The 18,867-nt window shown below is 41.3% G+C and overlaps 1 protein-coding gene across 6 annotated transcripts in view; it reads right to left on the bottom strand.

Annotated features, from left to right (window-relative positions):
* Positions 1-18,867, bottom strand: part of RIMKLB (ribosomal modification protein rimK like family member B) — a 46,326-nt gene extending 27,459 nt beyond the window's left edge. The window contains exons 1-3 of one of the 6 annotated variants that reach the window (XM_034062802.1): positions 18,734-18,866; positions 17,140-17,618; positions 10,677-10,897 (exon numbers count right to left, since the gene is read on the bottom strand). In XM_034062802.1, the coding sequence (XP_033918693.1) occupies positions 10,677-10,851 (175 nt within the window). In that variant the 5' untranslated portion in view covers positions 10,852-10,897; positions 17,140-17,618; positions 18,734-18,866. Of the gene's footprint in view, positions 1-10,676; positions 10,898-13,614; positions 13,729-17,139; positions 18,498-18,526; positions 18,620-18,733 lie in introns of those variants that run through there. The other 5 variants (XM_031049941.2, XM_031049942.2, XM_034062803.1 and 2 more) reach the window with 5 other exon arrangements.

Below are 18,867 nucleotides of genomic sequence, written 5' to 3'. Positions count from 1 at the left end.
AGAAAAACATTCTTCCCTCTTGAAGTGCCCTCCTGCCACTGAATCGTTCTGCAGAAAATTTCCAGAGCTCCCTCAAACATTTAAGACTTCAGGGGTGACACTGTATTAATAGAGGACAAATTATAAGCAATAAAAAACTGGTTTATAATGGACAGGTTTGGACCATTGTAAGGTTAAGATGGATGAGATAAGACCCATACGCAATGTCAAAGAATACCTCATACAACATTTCAGCAGATACAGTATGTCACTTTAGACATCCTAAATTTAAGTACTAAACCTCAAGACTGCAGATTGTTCCTGCACGCACTCATAAACCACTGCACTCATACAATATTAGTAAGGACTTAGTCTGTGTTTTCAAAAAGTCATAAAAGGTTCAGATTCTTATTATGTGGGGATTAAAGAGTAAAACAGTTGCAAAACTAAAAAAAAAAAAAAAAAAACAAAAAAACCCAGAAACCTGTGATCTCAATCTCCAAAACCATCTACTACTGATAAGTTACACTCTTCTGTACTGAAGCAACATCTCTGTTCTATCATGATACGTGGTACTGTCAGTTTGTAAATACTGTCTGAACAACTGGTCCCAGGGTAGCAAAACCAAACAAAACCACTAAAGGCCATGATTCCCTTGAGTGCCAAACTTCATTTCTTCTCATCTATTTAAGTAATGTTTCTACCAAAAAATTAACCCCTCAGATGATTCTTGATCAGGTATAAACAGCTTCAAGAGCTAATTAAAATATGAAGTCAGTTAACTTCTATTGAGGGTGGGGGAAAGCAAGAGAATCAATTCAGAACTGAAGACCTTTACAGTACTATTTGGAGAATAAAAAGAGACTTGGAAGCAAAAGCTTGACTTTTCACATCAGGTTCACAGAGGGATTTTGGCATTTTTCACAGTAAGTATTTGGAGGTGGAGATATTCTTTTACCTCATCATTCAAGGATAGTTACTTGGATATGGAATCCGAATATTGATACAGTCATTAGGCTACACAATCTTCCTAAGTCAGTCTCTCTCTGTTCGTATTAATCTGTTTTGTGTCATATAAAGCAAGCACCTACCAGGTCAAAAATGAAAATATTATAACTCTAAGGTAGGGCATGAACCTGGGAAAAAATACACTTGCATTCCATTACTTACTCCACCTCATACAGAAGTCTTAAAAGAAGTCTCAGACAAATGCCCCAGACTTCAGCTTCTATATGCTGCCAACTCTTCCCTCCATGTGATGGCTCAGTAAAGGCCTGAGTAGGCTCAGTGGAGAAGGGCAAAGATTATGTGCTTGCAAAGCACTGGAAGTACCTGACCACACCTCTGGCAGAGAAAGCTGACCTCATACTATGACAAAAGAGACTGGAAAGTGGCAGTTAAGAGAAAGGGTTACAACAGTTAGCCGGGCTGCCTGACACTCAGTTGCCTGTATCAGCTGGTTGTGAAAATGTTTGTCCAGGACAGGAACAAAAGCATGAATGTCTTCCTGAGGGAACTACACCAGTATGGGGGAAGCATGTACAGGGCTCAGCCCAACCTAGACTATAAAATCTGAACGACTACTCAAAAGAGTTTCAAAGGGACCAATGGGCTTGAGCTGGGTTAAAACCCCTTTTGGCTTCCCAGTGGCTGGGGATACTCAGTGCTGTCATAGTGAGCATTTCAGATGCATGTAATGAGAATCACATTTGTAATGTGATCCAACAGCTTTGGCACTGATATTTATTTCTAATCCTAAAACACTTCTCAAACAATAGTTTTATATTCTGAACAACTATAGGGAACACACAACTTTTTACAAACAACTTCCTCTTCTGTCCTTGGAAAAACTTAAATTAAAAGGAAATCCCTACCCCCGGAAGCTCCACAGCACTGTACCAGCACAACAAGACACCAGGCTAGATACCTAGAGGGCACTTTCAAATCAAGTTCTCAGAACTCAAGGGAGATATTTATTGATCTTCTGACTGCTATGTTTCCCTACCACATCTCGATGACAGAAACTGCCAAGAAATAGGATTTGACAGCATGAATTTTGAACATATCATTTCAGTGATGTTACAACTACTACTGCAAATGGAATCATCTACCCTATTTACTGTGTCAGTGCAGCCCATCCCCCTTCTCAACTAAAAAATCCAGGAGAGAACATTGGAGTATTCACCCTTGACAAAATGGATCAAATCACTTGTCTGCCACTTCCAGTATCTGCTATTCCACTGTGCTAGTACTGGACATGTTTAATTCTCCAACACTTCTAACTATTATCATGCAACATCATGTATCTGAAAGAGAGAGAACTCCCCTCGTCTTAAGCACGTAGCACAATTACTCCACTGGATTACCTTTTTTGCTTTGTCTTTAGAAAGGAACACATTCCTCTCCCCTCTTTTCGTGAAAATATATTCCTAAGAAGGAAGCCAAATTCTTCCCTCATACAATCCCACTGAAAGGCAAACACATACACACCCATCCAAAAAAACAACCAACCAACCCCAAGCAAACAACAGAAAGATGCTCTCTAGGGGGAACGTACAAATAAACCCCTTGCAGATGTGTGGAAGCGAGTAACAAGCACAGCAAGTCAGTTCCCAGTTCAATACTTGCACTATACAGAAGTACAGAGAAAGAAAACATTTCTGTGTAACAGAAAAAGCCTTGCATTAGATAAAGCACTTCATTAGTGTAATGCTTGCAGGGTTTCTCTGAGAACATGATAAGAATACCTTTGTTCTCAGGTGTTCTACTCATGTTGTCTAGCCCGTAACACAATCTGCTTACCAAAGCTTGCTTCAACTTTTGACAATTACAAAGGCATTTTAAAGCTCTTTATCACACTTTTAATCCTAAAATGGACTGGACCCTTAAACAGATAATGGGAATCATGTAAACTTTTCCTTTCAAAGAACAATCATTAAAAGGACACCATCACAGACTTTTGTGACACTGTAAATGTTATTATTTACAATACCAGCAAATAAAAACTGTCCGATAGTTTCATCAGTCACACTTTTTTTGTTCTCCTTTTCATTCTAATATTCCAGTGTAGCAAAGGGCAGATATAAAAAGAAAGTGTAATTCTTAAAACCAGTATTTATTTCACCACATGTTATAGACAGAGTTTTAAGAAAGTAAACAGACTTGTTCATGTCAGCTGGCATTCCTAGAAGTCTGTATCAGCCAAAACACAGGTTCCCACACTGGAAAATCCTTCTCATCACTGAGCAAAGTTGCTGTACCAGTCTCTCTCCTATTCACAATCACTGCCTGTTATTCACAAGTGGATAACAACTAAGACTTGGAGAAAAGGTGGAGAAAACTTAAGGTACTGTCATTTCTTAAAGACTTCCTGCTGACTTTCTGATCAGAAATCCAGTAAAGTTGTCAGTTGCACAAGTTTTTGTGGTACTGATACTTGTGGTATCTCCTAATGTCTCTAGCCCAAACATAAATACTTTGTCCTCCTGATTTAAGTGCTGCAGCACTTTACATGTCGTTACCTGCCTCAGGGGACTAATGCAGTCTTAAAAAATACCCTCCACGTAGGAGAGGCAGTAGACACCAGCAGACCTGGGTCACAGTGCAACTGATCTGACAAATGTGCCAGCACAACTTGCCTAGGTGACACAGCACTGGAAGAGGGTTTGTTGGAAAAGTGACACAGAAACCCCCCAGCTAATTAAAGACTGTCCTGAGAAACATCAGACCCATTTTAATTTCTTGACTGTGATGTATGGAACACGCTTTTCATCTTGCTTTTGTTTTTTTTACATTCTTTTTTCCCCAGATAGCCATTCCTGATAATTTGTACAACAATTAAAAATCTGGCAATGCTTTCTGGCATTTTCAGCTACGGTAACATGCACATCTGTTCAACATGGTATGTCTAAGACAAGTCTGATTTTCCTGGCTGACTGCGTTGGAACACATGCAAATGAAAAACTTCAGTCCTTAACACAGCCCTCTGAAATTACAATAAAATACTTCCATGCAGAAACATTCCCACCTCTCCATCTTTCAAAGGTAGCTTTGGACTAAGCCCAGATCTACTACTGATGACATACTGACATCTACTGAAGAAACAGAATGAATCTGAGAAGCTCAAATTCATTGATAGCCTTTCTTATTTAGCATCAGCTTGAGGTAACAGGAAAGACTTCTAGTCTTGATCTTAATCGCTGATAGTAAGGACAAAAACTGCAAGGACATCCAGGGTCATGAAGTATAAATCCTTTCTTCCTACAGGAATCCTAAGAAATTTGTGCTCAGTGTCCCAGTTCTGGAAGAAAACAATTCTTCCTAAAACATGTGGCAGCTGTTGAAATGCACTGTTATTAAAATATGTTTCTATGATACTAAAGCAAATGCATGAATTGCTGCATTTTCTACTACATTTCTAGATGTGCTTGTCTGAGGTATCTAATACTGGGGTGGTCACAGTCACCCACCCCTAAACGCAGCTACAAGTCCAGAATCCCCTTTCACAGAATCCCAAGGGTTGGAAGGGACCTCGAAAGCTCATCTACTCCAACCCCCCTGCAAGAGCAGGGTAACCTAGAGTACATCACACAGGAACTTGTCCAGGTGGGCCTTGAATATCTCGAACGTAGGAGACTCCACACCCCCCCGGGCAACCTGTATACACTGCCTACTAGTAACGCTTACAGCTTAATCAGATTTAACATCAATCAGACTGGCAAGCAATTGGTTTCCACAGCCAAAGAACATCAGAAAGTTTCAAGTGGTTCTGAGCTCAACACTTTCAACCACATAGAATTCACTTTATGGTTAACCACCTTCCAGTCCTTTGCACACAATGCAGTATCTTCTCCAGCTCTCACTACTGAGTTGCAAACTAGTACTACTTGTAGTAGTACTAGTAGTACTGCAATTGCTTCCCAGCTCTGCAGAGGAAGCAATAGCTGCTTCGGCTGTTGTTAGTAGCAGGAAACAGGCCAATTCTGCAGTGCTCAACAGGGCACCTTGCCAAGGCCACTCGCCTCTGCTCCATCACTCCTAGAGCCATTGCTGAACACTGCAGGAGAGCTTCTGCAGTAATGTGCAGCAGTGAACTGCTGAAACAGGCAGAGGAAGAGGAGGTGATTATGTTCCCTATTGCGCGATATAAGACAGGTTTTAGATGACTTAAAGATGATTCAAAATTATTAAGAGTTTCAACATTTTGATATAACAACCATTCCACAGATGTAAAATCTCTCTTATCATGGATCTAGCTGGTAAGAGTACTTTTCTTTCCATTACACTGAATTTGTATCTAACCTTACTTTTTTTCCCCCCAGCTTTCTATACTTTCTAGAAATTTGACAGAACTCTTTCAACTATCCTGACTTCTCCAATGCTATTTAACCCAGTATGAGACAAAGAATCAAAGATCACAAATGTTTTTTACTAGTTCAGACCAAAGCGAAAATGAAGGCCAGATCATATGAAACAAAATCAGTTTTTGCAAAATTAAAGACTTGAAATAGTGACTAATACTGCAAATTCAGGCCCACACAGGAAACCCAAACACCTAAACCAGCACACCAGCAACCTTTACCAAGTAAACAGAATCTTACCTTCTAAATATATGTCCCATCTCTAGCATTGTTCAAGGCCAGGCTGGACAGAGCCTTGGGCAACATGATCTAGTGTGTGGTGTCCATGCCCATGGCAGGGGGTTGGAACTGGATGATCTTAAGGTCCTTTCCAACCCAAACCATTCTATGACTCTAAGAAATTACTTCCTCTGCAGGATATATGAAGACAAGGTATCAGCTCCCAGGTGACATTCATCTGACTTAGGAAAAGACAGCTGATCATACACAAAGTATTAATGTTTAAAAACAGATTAGTATATGTCCTTTTTATTCCTCAGCTAGACTGATCACTTGCCTTTACATTCCCAAAGGAAAAGCCAAGAAAGTCTTCTAAGTTAACACGTTGTTTTATGCTTTAAGACACGCCAATTCCCCTCACTTCAGCATCTTTAATAGTTCAAAGCTCATGAAAGCAACCTTCCTTAAAACTACTGTCCTTCACAAGAAAGTGAGAAAACATGGAGACGCCAAACACCTCAAATAAAGGAAACATAAGTTGATGACTCAGTGATCTCCAACCTCTGCTATTCTAGTAGCTACAAATTTTAATGAGGATACTCTTGTATATAATTGTAACAAAAGAAAGATCCAGATTTCCCAAGCAAGTTCTTCTCCAACAAACAGTTCTTGAACTGTGTCCCCCTACAGGAAAGGTGGGTAGTCTGTGGAGAAGGTTACTGCTAGGTCCTATACACAAGTGGAGAAAAGAGTGCTATCTCAGAAAGAGAAGGCAACCAATGAATTGCCTTTCATCTTTTGCCCACTAAGTCTCAAGGTATGCTTACTCCCTAAAGGCTTTTCCCACCTCCACCCCCATCCACCCTGCACACTACTGCTCACTGGTTTCAAATTCCCGAAATCACTGCACTAGCAAACTTAACACATGTAATTTTAAACTATTTGTCTAACAGGACTCACTGTTAAGACCTCAGATGTGTGTCAGAAAACACCATGTACAGGTTTGCTAGATTATGTATTTCAAGTGAATATAGGAATTGCCAAACTACATCAGGCAACTAGCCTTTTTAATTTGTAACCCAGTGCATTCCTTGCAGCAGTAAATACCAGATGCTTCAAAGAAACACAAAAAAATCCTAAAACTGACACTATGAAGCATCCCAACCATAAGAAAATTCCCATTTTAAAGAATGCCTTGAAGCTACAATTAAATCAACATAAATATGAGCTATTCCCTAGAAGAGCAACACCAATCTCCCCTGCCCTCATGTACTACAGCTAGCAATTGTGTGACCACAAATTGGGTTGATGCAGCAAGCTATTCCAACAGAAAACTGTTTATTTGGGTGGTGTTAGTGTTCCATTGGATTAGCCAACTCAACTCACATGAATGCCAGATCCTGCAAACAAGCAGAGAATTTGGTCAATCTTTTTTCTGAATTAGATTAGTTTAGCTACAACATGAAAGCAAGCCAAGAGAGACATTAAGTCCTTACACAAGGCAAGCAGCTACAGCAAGGCTGGAAAGGGACAAAAACACGGCTGCTCCATTTCATAGTACCTGATACCAGACCAGGTTAGCTTCAAGAATTTAGATCTTAAGAAACAGACTACACTCACATGATAATTTGAGCCAGTTTAAATCAGAACAGCTGCAATATCACCCTCCAGTTTTTTCCATACATGCATTCCTGTGCACCAATGTTGTACACGTCTGGTTCAATACCCATTCCAACAGGTTAAGCCCACCAAAGCAGCAGAAAAATATTCACTGATTTATGCAGCTGGACTTTTCCACTTCTTTTAACTTGACTTTTGCCTTGGACATCTAGAGTACTACTGCCAGTGTGCAAAGAAACAGGAAGGCATGGCTACAGTAAGCAAGTACTTACCTAACTAAGGTAGAAACCACAGTTATTTTCAAAAACTGTTCGTTCAATTTAACTATTTCCAAGCCAGTTTAAGCATAAATCAGTTTAACAGTTCCCTGCTAAACTTAGAGGGAAAACTTCAATTCCGTATCTCTTAACTTGCATTAATCATTTTTGGGCTCATGCTGTGTTATGTAACTTAAATCTTGATGATCCAGCAGATTCATCATGTGGTCTGTAATACTGGGGCTGGGGGTGGTGCTTGGGTTGCTGCATCACCCCAAGTTGTGGAAGGAACCAGCAGGGACTGCTGTGGCTACACTGCTGGCTTGCCTGTGAATCCAGCTGTGCTTCCCATCCAGCTCCGTAGTACAGCAGAGTAACACCCCAAGGAGTCACTACTGCTGTGTCCACTGCCTGAAACAACCCTACCTCTCCCTTTCCCTTCAGCCAAGTCAGGTACGTGGCAAATACTCATTCTGTGACATACACAGATCTTTTAAGAGTGAGCATTGCAAAGTTTTTCACGTCTGTCGTTAGCTCTGGGCTTGTGTGATATTCACACCAATGTACTCTACTGTCAAGAGATGTTACATGCAAGGTACACAGCATATAACTGGTGGAAGGGCCACACATCCCACTCTTCTGCTCCATTTTCCTAAGTTTGCAAGTGTCTTCTCCACTCTGTCTCTGTGAGGCAAGTCATTTAAAGCTTTTTAATGTCCTGAATTTTCAGGCTCCAAAAACCAGTCATGTTCCTGACAGTCAGCAAGTCCACAAAGAAGTATCCCCAGTTATGCCATCTACAGAAATACCACATTCGTGAAGTTTTAAACAGCATCAACTTGACTTTGTAAAGTTAACGTTCTTTGAACAATTTATTTGAGAAACTGCCTAGGTTTTGAAGGACAAAAAAAAAACAATCTAATCTCGAAGGTGAGCACGTGAAAACCTCCAATACGCCCTATTACTGTCAGAGCCCTGTATTGCTAAGCTTTCAACACAAATTATGGCTGAACTGGAAGCAAAAGCAGGTTATTATCCACTGAAGATATATTATCTTCTTCAACTTTACTCAACCCGGATCCCTCACACAATAGTAGAAAACAGAAAGGGTAGAGAATGCATTACCTCCTGGATTTTGTTCCAGGACATCTTTTCCTAGGCCAACTGAGGACTTATTTTAACAAGGAAAATAAAACACAACACTTTTGCTTGTGTCCTCCACCAGAAATCTGTATCAAAAAATGCAGACGAGCACTAAAAAAAAAAAACTAAACAAAACTGGGAAAATAAAGAGGGAAGATTCTTCATCTGTCTCCAAGAGGAAGAACTGTTTGATATATGACAACTCCTACATCCCACCCCAAAAAGATCACAGTTAGGTCAGATATCTGTAAGGAAATTTCTATCCACAATCTTTCAGCATTTTTATCTTTCTTCTTTTCAAAAGGTCAGTTATTTACACAGTTTGAATGAACAGTTTGTAGGAAAATAATTTTTTATACTCTCTTCCTAGTCATTTCCCTTTTTTTTGTCATTCTTATAACTACGCATTCCTCAGCATTGGTTTTCCAACTTGCATACTTTATTTCTTCTTCTTGCAATAGATGCAGCATTAGAAGGCATTAAATAGAAGAGAGCATAAAGGCCCATGATTCATGCCTGCTGCATTTAATTTCAAAAAAACAGGCAGAAAACACACCACCAAGAAATAAACATGCTTCTGAAATGCTGAAGGACCAATTCTGCATCTTACAGGCTGCAGATACAGTCCTGGAGGGCTGCCTTCACAGAACATGCTCTCCTAAGGCCAGCACACTCTGAACAGTAAGATATTCAGACTTTCTGACAATAAGTTGCCTTGATTTGAACACATCCTACAGAATTTCAAGAGCAAAGTTCTTCCTCCGAGTCAGTTTTAAGATTTCCCTCCTATGCAGATTCCCCAATAACAAATAAGGTATAAGAACACACAGCAACGTCTTCTTCAGGGTTGAGGGTACTTTTATGTTTTCTCCCCACAAAGAATTACTCTAATACTCTATTCACAAATTTAATCTTTCCCTGAAGTTCCACTGGTTTGTTTTGTTGGGTTTTTTTACGGATATATGGGGAAGATAAATGGAAGAAGGTACAAAACAACACTGAAATCTCCTTCCTTTAGGAAATCCAAATTAAAGACTTGGAAAAATATGATAGCGTTACATAGCTTGGCATTCTTCCCATAACGTAAGCTTACAATCTACAGAATCATTTAACTTTCCTAACACATTTTAATATCTTGCTTTTCCTTCTAATCACCACAGAAAAAAAAGCTAATAGTAAAACAGAACAGAAACCTTACAATTTTGTTTAAAACACTCTTAAGTTGTTGTAATAGTACAAATTTTTCTGATATACGTACTTTGTTTTCCAGACCTATTCTTTTTTGGCATATATGTTACTGTATATACGTCTGTACAACAGCATAGAATCAGAATCATAGAGTGGTTCAAGTTGGAAAGAACCTTAAGATCATCCAGTTCCAACGACCCTGCAGTGGGCAGGGAGACCTCACACTAGACCATGTTGCCCAAGGCTCTGTCCAACCTGGCCTTGAACACTGTCAGGGACAGAGCACTCACCAGTTCTTTGGGCAGCCTGTTCCAGTGCTTCACCACCCTCACAGTGAAGAACTTCTTTATATCTAACCTGAACTTCCCCTGTTTCAGTGTGAACCCATCACCCCTTGTCCTATTGCTACAGTCTCTGATGAAGAGTCCTGCTTTAGTTATGTCGCCTTATTACTTCTAGCTCCATGACAACTGGTATTGTCCATTGAAAATTCCTTTTCATCTCAAATATGTTTTGCTATCTTGAATTCAGAAAACAGAAGAAAAAAGTCCTCCTGAAACTCTTAAATGTGACCTATAAACTTCAAGTACCTATGCCAAAAAAATGAAACACCATAATTTCTTCTTAATTCAGAGGTCCTTAACCTGGAATTAATACACCAAAGCAACACTCCCCTACGTTCTACAAAGCAAACGCAAAAACAGTTATAATGCAAATTAGCAAAGTTAATTATATTTGATTATCACAATAAATGTTAAAGAACATGATGCCATCTAGATCTACATGAATTAGGTCATCTATGGTATTCTGGCACACAAGAAATTAATTACTAAAGAGTACAGATGCTCCATTTTACAGTCTTTTTTCCAAGTAGCCTTTCAGCACATTCCCAGCCTTATCTCATTCTCACCAAGATTTCCATCCTCAATGGTCAGCACCACTTCATCCATCACCAAGGCCCGGAAATCTAGCTCCTCTTCACAGCACTTGGCCTTCAGTGCTCTCAGGATCTCCTGCTGAGGGTAATCTTCTCTGATGCGACGGTCTGTTAAGAACCACAGCCTGGGAGCAACTGAACTGCACATCTTGGAGTTGTCTTGCAACCTTCAAGGTCTCCTTTCAATGGAATTTCTAAATGGTGGAGAAGATGAGACTCTGTTAGAGTACACAGGCTCTTATCTTCATATTCCCCACTGTACCAGGTTATACTCCCTCTGCACAAGTCAACCCCTTTCAATGGAGTGCAACTTCCAACCTCCAAGTGGGAAAATAATGTCTACACCTAACCTGCAGTAGAAGCAACACCAGGAACAAATTCATTTACATTCAGTGGAATGTAAATGCTAGAGATCAGATCTTCAACCTCATGCTAGTTTCATCCACAAGTACACACTTGACAGAAGTACTGGTAATAGCATCCCCCTTTCTTGACAGTACTGAGGGGCATGCAAAGAACTGAAAATGTGTGGATGGCCGTCTCTGAAAGCCAGAATTTCAACTTCATGATTGGGATAATTCCTTACAAATGGAAATAACTCAGCCCCTCTCCTAGGCGCCGTTAAAACACCAGTGACAGGCTTAATGTACCCCTATCCACGATATACAGAAGACAACAGAGTGTGCCAAATTCTGTATGTTAAAAGAGCAGTCTTGAACAAGAAGAAGAAATCCATTAAAACAGGATTTTCCACATCAGTATTTCAAGACTGATTTGCTCTTACAATTGCTTCATATCCACTGTACTATCCGTAACATATTACTGGAAAAAAAGAAGAAAAAAAAGAAAACAAAAAAAAATACCCCAAACCCTCAATGGAACAAGGAGCATCAACGATGTATTAAGAATATCCAACGTGGAACCTAAAGCAAAATCAAGGTTTGAGTATCAGTGCTAGCCCTTTCTTGCTCCTTTTAAAAAAAAAAATCAGTCTTATATACATAAACATCACCAGCAAAAATTCAGCACCAAAACTAGAGGAAAAAAAATGGTTCAAACTGAAGAATTTCAATTACAGTGATACCTGAAGTGGTATCAGCAAGGTACTGCTCCTTTTGCTTTGAATACAGGGCACCTGGACTATTTTTGCCTGTATACTAAAATACTTTAAAAGCTGCTAAACAATTACAATTATTGTTAATGGAATACTCATCTACACTCAAGAGAAACAAGCAACATCCTGTGGGTAAAATGACCTGTGGAGAAACACAGCTGTTTTCTGCGACACATTTTAAACTTTCATATTAAAACAGAGAAATCGTTGTTTTCACTAACAGAGCTTACATGAGTTTCAAACAGAATTGAAGGCTAGGACAGAAACAGGAGTTCTTCCCAGTAGTCCTAGTGACAGGACCTGTTGTCAACAGAAAATGAAAATGCAGAAAGACCAGAAGTATACAACTTCTTTCATCTGATACGGCAAAGAATTCCATTTTTCATAGCAGGTCTTGGTACAAAACTGTTACTTTGCTACAACTGTAAGAATAAGCTGATTCCATTATTATTGCTAGCGTTATTATTTTTAAACCAAGTTTCTTCTACTAGCACAGCTTCTTCTGAAGAAGGAGATACATTTTTAAGTGGACATTTTTATTCCTAGTACTGAGAACCATGACAATAAGCAAACTTTTTTCCCACTGCTTCGGTAAATGAACAGCAACAATAAAGCCAAGGACTAAAGTTCTTCATTCTAACAGCTTGAAAGAAAGCAGAAGCTATGGAAAGGCAATCCCAGATGCAGACCAGCCCTTGACAGCAGTCAAGATGCTCAAGATAAAGCAGAAAAAAGTGTTTGCTCCCTGAAGGAAAATGAGTAAGAGAGGCTGTAAAAAGTATTTTTGATATCTCAAAGAACCCCCTTTTTCTTCAAAGCAGCTGAAAGTGAAAAGGGCAAGATGAGGCTTGGGCTTGCAATGGCTGACAACTGTAAGATCCTGCCCCACTTCTGGCTCTCTCAAGCATGGCTTTCTCTCCATGGCAGGTTACAGAAAGCTTCCTGGGACAACATCCTCAGCCAAGTACCGGGACAAAATATCTTCCAGAAATGGCACTGCCATGGCATAGTTCAGAAAGCTTCTTGTCCATTTCTGCTATCTGCATAAATGACTGGGGAGACCAAACAGCCCCACCTACCGCCTCTCTTCTGAAAAGCAGCTCCATCTAATATGCTGTCCCACCTTGCTTTGAGTAACAGCTATAGAACATGGAGTACATGAAAAAAAATACATTTGACAGACAGATATAATTAAAAAAATAATCACAAAACATTACGTATTTTCAGCCTGTTTGGGGTTTTGATTTCTTGTTTGGTGATGGTGGAAGGTTTCTACGCTCACTACTGTCACTAACACTGGTGCAAAGAAAGAAGTATTTTCTCTCCAGCAGCCTTCTCCCCCTATTTTTGCTTCCTTCTAACCCTTAATTTCTTTGCCAACAGCGATCTGTTCACATTTTTCTCAAATATCTTTTCTACATAGCTCCACCTCCACTCCCTTGAATCTGCAGAGACTGTTCCATCATCTGCCCTGACTGCCATTTCAGCAGTGATTTCCTAAAAATCAGCAAAGGGTTGAAGAAGAAAGAAAAAGAAGGTACACCCTTTTCTATCCTCCATCTTTCTCCTATTTTTAAAGGAGCTATAGCATTATCAAGAATAACCATGCAGGTATCTCAACCAGCACATTAAACCAGCAGGCTTATAAAAATGCCTTTGGTATGGGTATTCATCTCTCTCCTAATACTATGTCTCATCTCCTCTAAGTTTTATAAGCGTGTATAAAAAGGCTCATACCTCAGCATGAGGCAGGAAGGTATCAACCTCAAGTATGAAGGTAAAGATTAAAAAACTCACCTTAGATGAAGCTACAAGCCAGAGGCAGAAACCAGTAATCCTAACCATCAGTTCCCTGACCTCCAACCCAATACATTTTTCTTCCACCTGGAGAAATACCCTTTTCACACCAACGTTCTGCTCCTAAAACCAGAATCTACTTAACAGTTTCAAGCTCTCCTTATAATCTCTGTTTTGATTGTGTAAGAAGTCTCACAGAACACAAAACCTGCAATTTACCCTATTAACCCAAACATCTTAATCCCTCCCACATTCTCGAGCACATTGTCTGTAGGAGGACAGCTTGCCTTGCCGTCAGATGCACAAGTGCATTAAGCTCTCAAGTTGGATATGATTTCCAGAATTTTTCCCTGAAAGCCAACTCCACCCATTTCAATCTAAAAGACACAGCCTCAGACAATGCTGGGTGTGCATGGAATACTTCCTAACCCCTGAAAGCATCTATTGGAAAGTAAGTATAGTATATATAAGGGGACAAGCAGATGTCTAAATGACTTCAAGATGACCAGTTGAAATGCAGTTTCACGTAAAGCTAGTATAATCAATGTAAATGCCATCTTTCAATAACTATTTAATAGACATATGAAATTAAAATTTAAAAAAAAAATCATGTTAGACTGGGACAGGTAAAGTGGCAGCAATGTAAAAGGATAAAAATTAAACTGTGTTCACACCAGCCAAGCAGACACAGCTATATCTTCTTCACAAAGACTGTGTGGAACAATTTATTCCCTCTATAAATTGCTAAAGCTTTAGCAATTTATACAGGGAATGCAACACTCACTCCAGCTTTCAGCTGTGGCATCCCTGTACTGCTTAAGCTAAGCTTTAGACTGGTATTCACACAGCAGCTTTCTCTGCTCCCCATCACACGCAAATATATTTTCTTCCACACTCCTTGAATCTGCAACACACCTTTAGCACCTGCCCTAACAAAAACACTCACTCTGCTACTTTGCTGCTCTACATCATATACAAATACATTTGGTTGACATAACAAGGAATTCATCCAAGCAGATCAGCTGCCCAGATAACTAGAAATCTCTGAACATGACTCTTTTTCCTTTGAAGGTGTCTCCTCTTCACAGAGACCCTTTCAGACCTGCCTGCAGGAATGGGATACTGGTCTCTATTGCACATTTACTCCTTCTCCTGTCCTCAATACCCAAAAGCAGGAGAAAAATTGACTAGTCTCTTTTTCTTTTTCATCATGATGTATTTTCCCCTAAACTGAAACAAGAAACCAGTTATTAGGAGATACTAATTAATTTATGTATTAATGATAAAAGTGTACCATAAAAGATACCTTGTACACAAAAATATTATACTCTTTCTATTCAGAACTCAACTACTCAATGCCTCTGTAAATTACAAAGGCTAGGTTGTTTCTGTCCTATGGGAACCATGAATGGAATCCCAGATGTTTTTCAGCATTAGGAATCGATGTGACCTGGCTATCTCAAACACTCAACTTGTGATCTGATGTTATAGTACACTCCCATTGACTATTCCAGATCACGATGATCCCAGTGCAATCTGGGAATCGAGTTATTGGAACAATTATTACCATCAGCCCCTCCCAGAATTGTCGCTTTTTTCAGATCTCGGCTTAAACTCTTGGCCTCAGTTACAGCACTATGTAGCTAACACAACTCTATGGATTTCGGCAGTTAATAGAGAAGTAAAACCTAATCTTAGTTTTCGCACACCTCTAGGCATATTTAATCCGTACAGCTCAGGTAACGATAATAAAAATCTCACAGAAGTGAGAAGGAAAGAGCAAAGAGTCTGAGTCATGAGTGCCATGGGAAATCGAGAACTAGGAAAAATAAGCTCTAAGCACTCACCTCACTACAAACAACACTGCACCTTCTTACATATCATTAATGCATATCCCTTAATATTTCTTTCCAGAACACTTAAGTTGGAAAAGGTATTTTGTTTTCCTTTTAATCATAAATTTGCTAAGGCTTGAAACGGAGTAAACACTTCCAGTAAACCAACTGTCTCTACCATTGCAGCAGCTTCTAGAATCCTACTTTGGAGGCCACACCTCATGATACTGAAGACCTAAGGACAATTGGCAGATGCTCATAAGTTATCTCTTTCAGGAGATATCTCAAGGCAAATCTGAATTACAAAGCCAATTTTAGGTAGCAGACCGGTCAAACAGCTAACGAAGGCTCTGACATATGACCCTGTGTATGATCCATCATACGCTGTCATGAAAGTCTCTGCCTCATCTTAATGAAAGCAGCACTTGAAACAACACAGAAAATTTGACTATGTCATAGGGAGCCCAGGCCTGAAAACAGTTCACAGCTGTTTCAAGTATAAAGCACAATAAATATTTATCACACAAAGATACCAGAATGATCATCCCTTAAAGAAAACCTGAAGGAAACATGTATATAACCCATTGATGAATACAACCCATGGCAATACATATAGACATAAAAACTAACATCTTGAACCACTTGTTCAATTCGCTTTAGAAAAATAAATTCAAGGTAAGCCAGCTCCTTCCTGACACTGCTGCTTCATGGCGATGCTTAAGTACAACCTCAAGAAAAATCTCTCTCTTACCTACCAGAGACCAGTTTTCCCAAGACTGTCATATAACCATTTGAGAATCTTTGGAAAGAATACATTTTTAAAAGCTGAATAATCTGAAAAATTAAAGTATTTCTTTGAACGCATTTTATATAATAAATTGAGCAGCTGCAGCACAATCTGTCCAGCACTGCTGCATTATCATCCACCCTCTACACATGCTTCATACAATTTAAAGTCACTGCAGGCAGGTGAACCCCAAGCACACCTCTTTGAAAGCATATCACAGTATCTACCTCCTTTTCAGTATGAGATTTTAGGCTGCAACAATCAAGGGATACGGGAATATGTTAATCGTTCCCATTCATTCCCAGTACAACCCTCCACATCCGCAATGGGCAACTGCACTCCCTGATGGCTTTCATCTGCTTGTCCCCACCTCTGCACTGATGTTAAAGATGTTAGCTGCAAACCTTCCAGGCACAATTGCCTCTAAAAGGCAGAGATCCACACCCCCAGTCTTTCCTCCTCTAGGTTCATGCTTGCAAGTAGGTGATAACATGCCCCATTCACACACCCCAGCTCCTGATCTCCAGTGAATCATCCATTCACTCTAGCCCCATACTGGTCAGCATCATCTCTCCTGCTTCTGCCTTGGCTTTTTCCCCTTACAACAGGCTCTCAGCTTTTTCACCTCGCTCCACTCTGCCTGTGCATGCAAATAAAACATACATTTCCTCCCACACCAGCTCATTCTCTGAAGAGAGACTCTTCTACCTCTGCCCAGGTTCCCCTGCAATGTGGCACAATACCCCCCCGGTTCTCTGCCTCCCCCCCCCCGATCCGTGTGTATACAGGCAGCTCTCCCTCCCCCCTTTCCCCACCCCCTCTCTGTCTCTGTGCCTCTCCCAGCGCCTGCCGTGGGGGAAGGGAAACATGCACTGTATGAATGAATGGGCCGAAGAGACTTACCAGAAATTGGGTGAGGAAAAGAGTGGAAGATGAGAAGGACACCAAAGATGGGTGCTCCCTCCCTTCAGCGTGCCAAGTGCTGCTTCAGTTCTGGCTCCCTTCACAAGGTCACGTGTCCTCCTAGGTACCCCTTTCCCTGGATCCTCTACTAACCACAAAGGGTGGCAGGGAAGTCTGGATGCCTCTCTGCACTCTGGAGTGAAGGGTACTACTGAAGCTCGCAAAGCAAGCAAAGTCCTATAACGTGCAACGTACAGCGGATGCCTCAGGTAACAAGGGAGATTTCTAGGGGAGAAAGGGCGAGTAAATGACTGTAAAAATAATTCCCGAATTGTCTTCCCCTATGGGGGAAGAGGGACGGGAAGGAGGGAAGAGTGTACTGGTGAAGTGCTGTAGCTTTCTGTGTAAAATAAACTGAATCCTCGTGTCTCGTACTTGCTCAGAACTGAACCCCTAAATAACTCTGAAGTCACAAACACCTAGAGAGGAAAAAGGGGAGAAAAATCTCTATTAAGGCATAAACTAACATACAAAGGTATCTAATAAAGATAAACTAAATCCCACCGGAAGAAAAAATACCGTACAACACAGTAAGCAAAGCCAAAAGAAAAACACGGCCCGAACACAATTTTGCGAAACGTACAACTTTAAATGATTTACAGAAATGTACTACCACAGAAGCCCGTTTTAAGGGGGAAAAAAAAGGTTAAGCAGTTTATTGCTTAACTGAAGAATGTGTGCTCAAAGGAAAGTTAAATCTGCGCCTACACGTGAACGTAAAAAATTAAGTTTTAAAACCTTCAAAAACTATTCCTATTTATTCGCATGAGTCTTTAAACCCCTCCTCCAGAACAACATTCAGAATTCAGATGAGGAGACTAGAGAAAAGTACGTTTCAGGTCAGAAGCATACACCCCTAGGCGTTAGACCCCACTCCGCCATAGAAAATAAACTGTCGTTTATAACGGGTGTCCAAAACGAAAAGCCAAAATAATACGTCTAGAGGATGCTTAATCAAAGATTAACAGTCGCACACTTGGAGCCTCCGGTAGATCGGTTAAGTCACCGATGTGCCATGAGCTCTTCAAACATCAGAAAACAAAAGAAACCCAGTTGAAAGATTTCGTTCTAAGACTCGGTAGCGCACACACACACACACCCTGCGTCACGGGCAGAAATTGTCCCCAACATCCGCAGACCCCCACGTCCACGGGAGCCGTTTTCCATCCCGTTTCCGCGGCGGCTTTGCACACACACTCGGCGCGCTCAGCCCGAGCGCGACCCGCCCGCGGAACGCCATGGGCGAGGCGGCAGCACGGCGAGGAGCCGCGGCCGCGCATACACACCCCCCACCGCCGCCATCAGCCCCGAAGCGGCTGCCACCCACCTGGGCGCCCCGGCTGTCCGGCCCGCGCGGGGCGGCGGGAAGGCGCCGGGATGCACAATCACCATGGGCGCAGCGCGGCGGCGGGGCGGGACGGTTGGGAGGACAGTCCCAACCCCCCCCAGCACACACACTCCTTCCCGCCTGCCCCCTCCCCGGGCACGGCGGACCCCACCCCCGGGCTCGCACCCGCTCAGCCCGACATCTCACCCGCCCCGGACACGGCCGAGCGCCAAACTGAGGGGACCCGCGCGCCCCGCCGGCACCCCCCTCCCCTTCCCGCCAGCACCGGGCCTAGGAAGGGAAGCCGCGGGGCGAAGAAGGCTCCGGAGAGACTCGCCCCT

Source organism: Melopsittacus undulatus, chromosome 5 (assembly GCF_012275295.1).
Source record: "Melopsittacus undulatus isolate bMelUnd1 chromosome 5, bMelUnd1.mat.Z, whole genome shotgun sequence".
NCBI lineage: Eukaryota > Metazoa > Chordata > Aves > Psittaciformes > Psittaculidae > Melopsittacus > Melopsittacus undulatus.
Note: the sequence above shows the minus strand (reverse complement) of the source record. Positions and strands in the feature narration are given on the sequence as shown.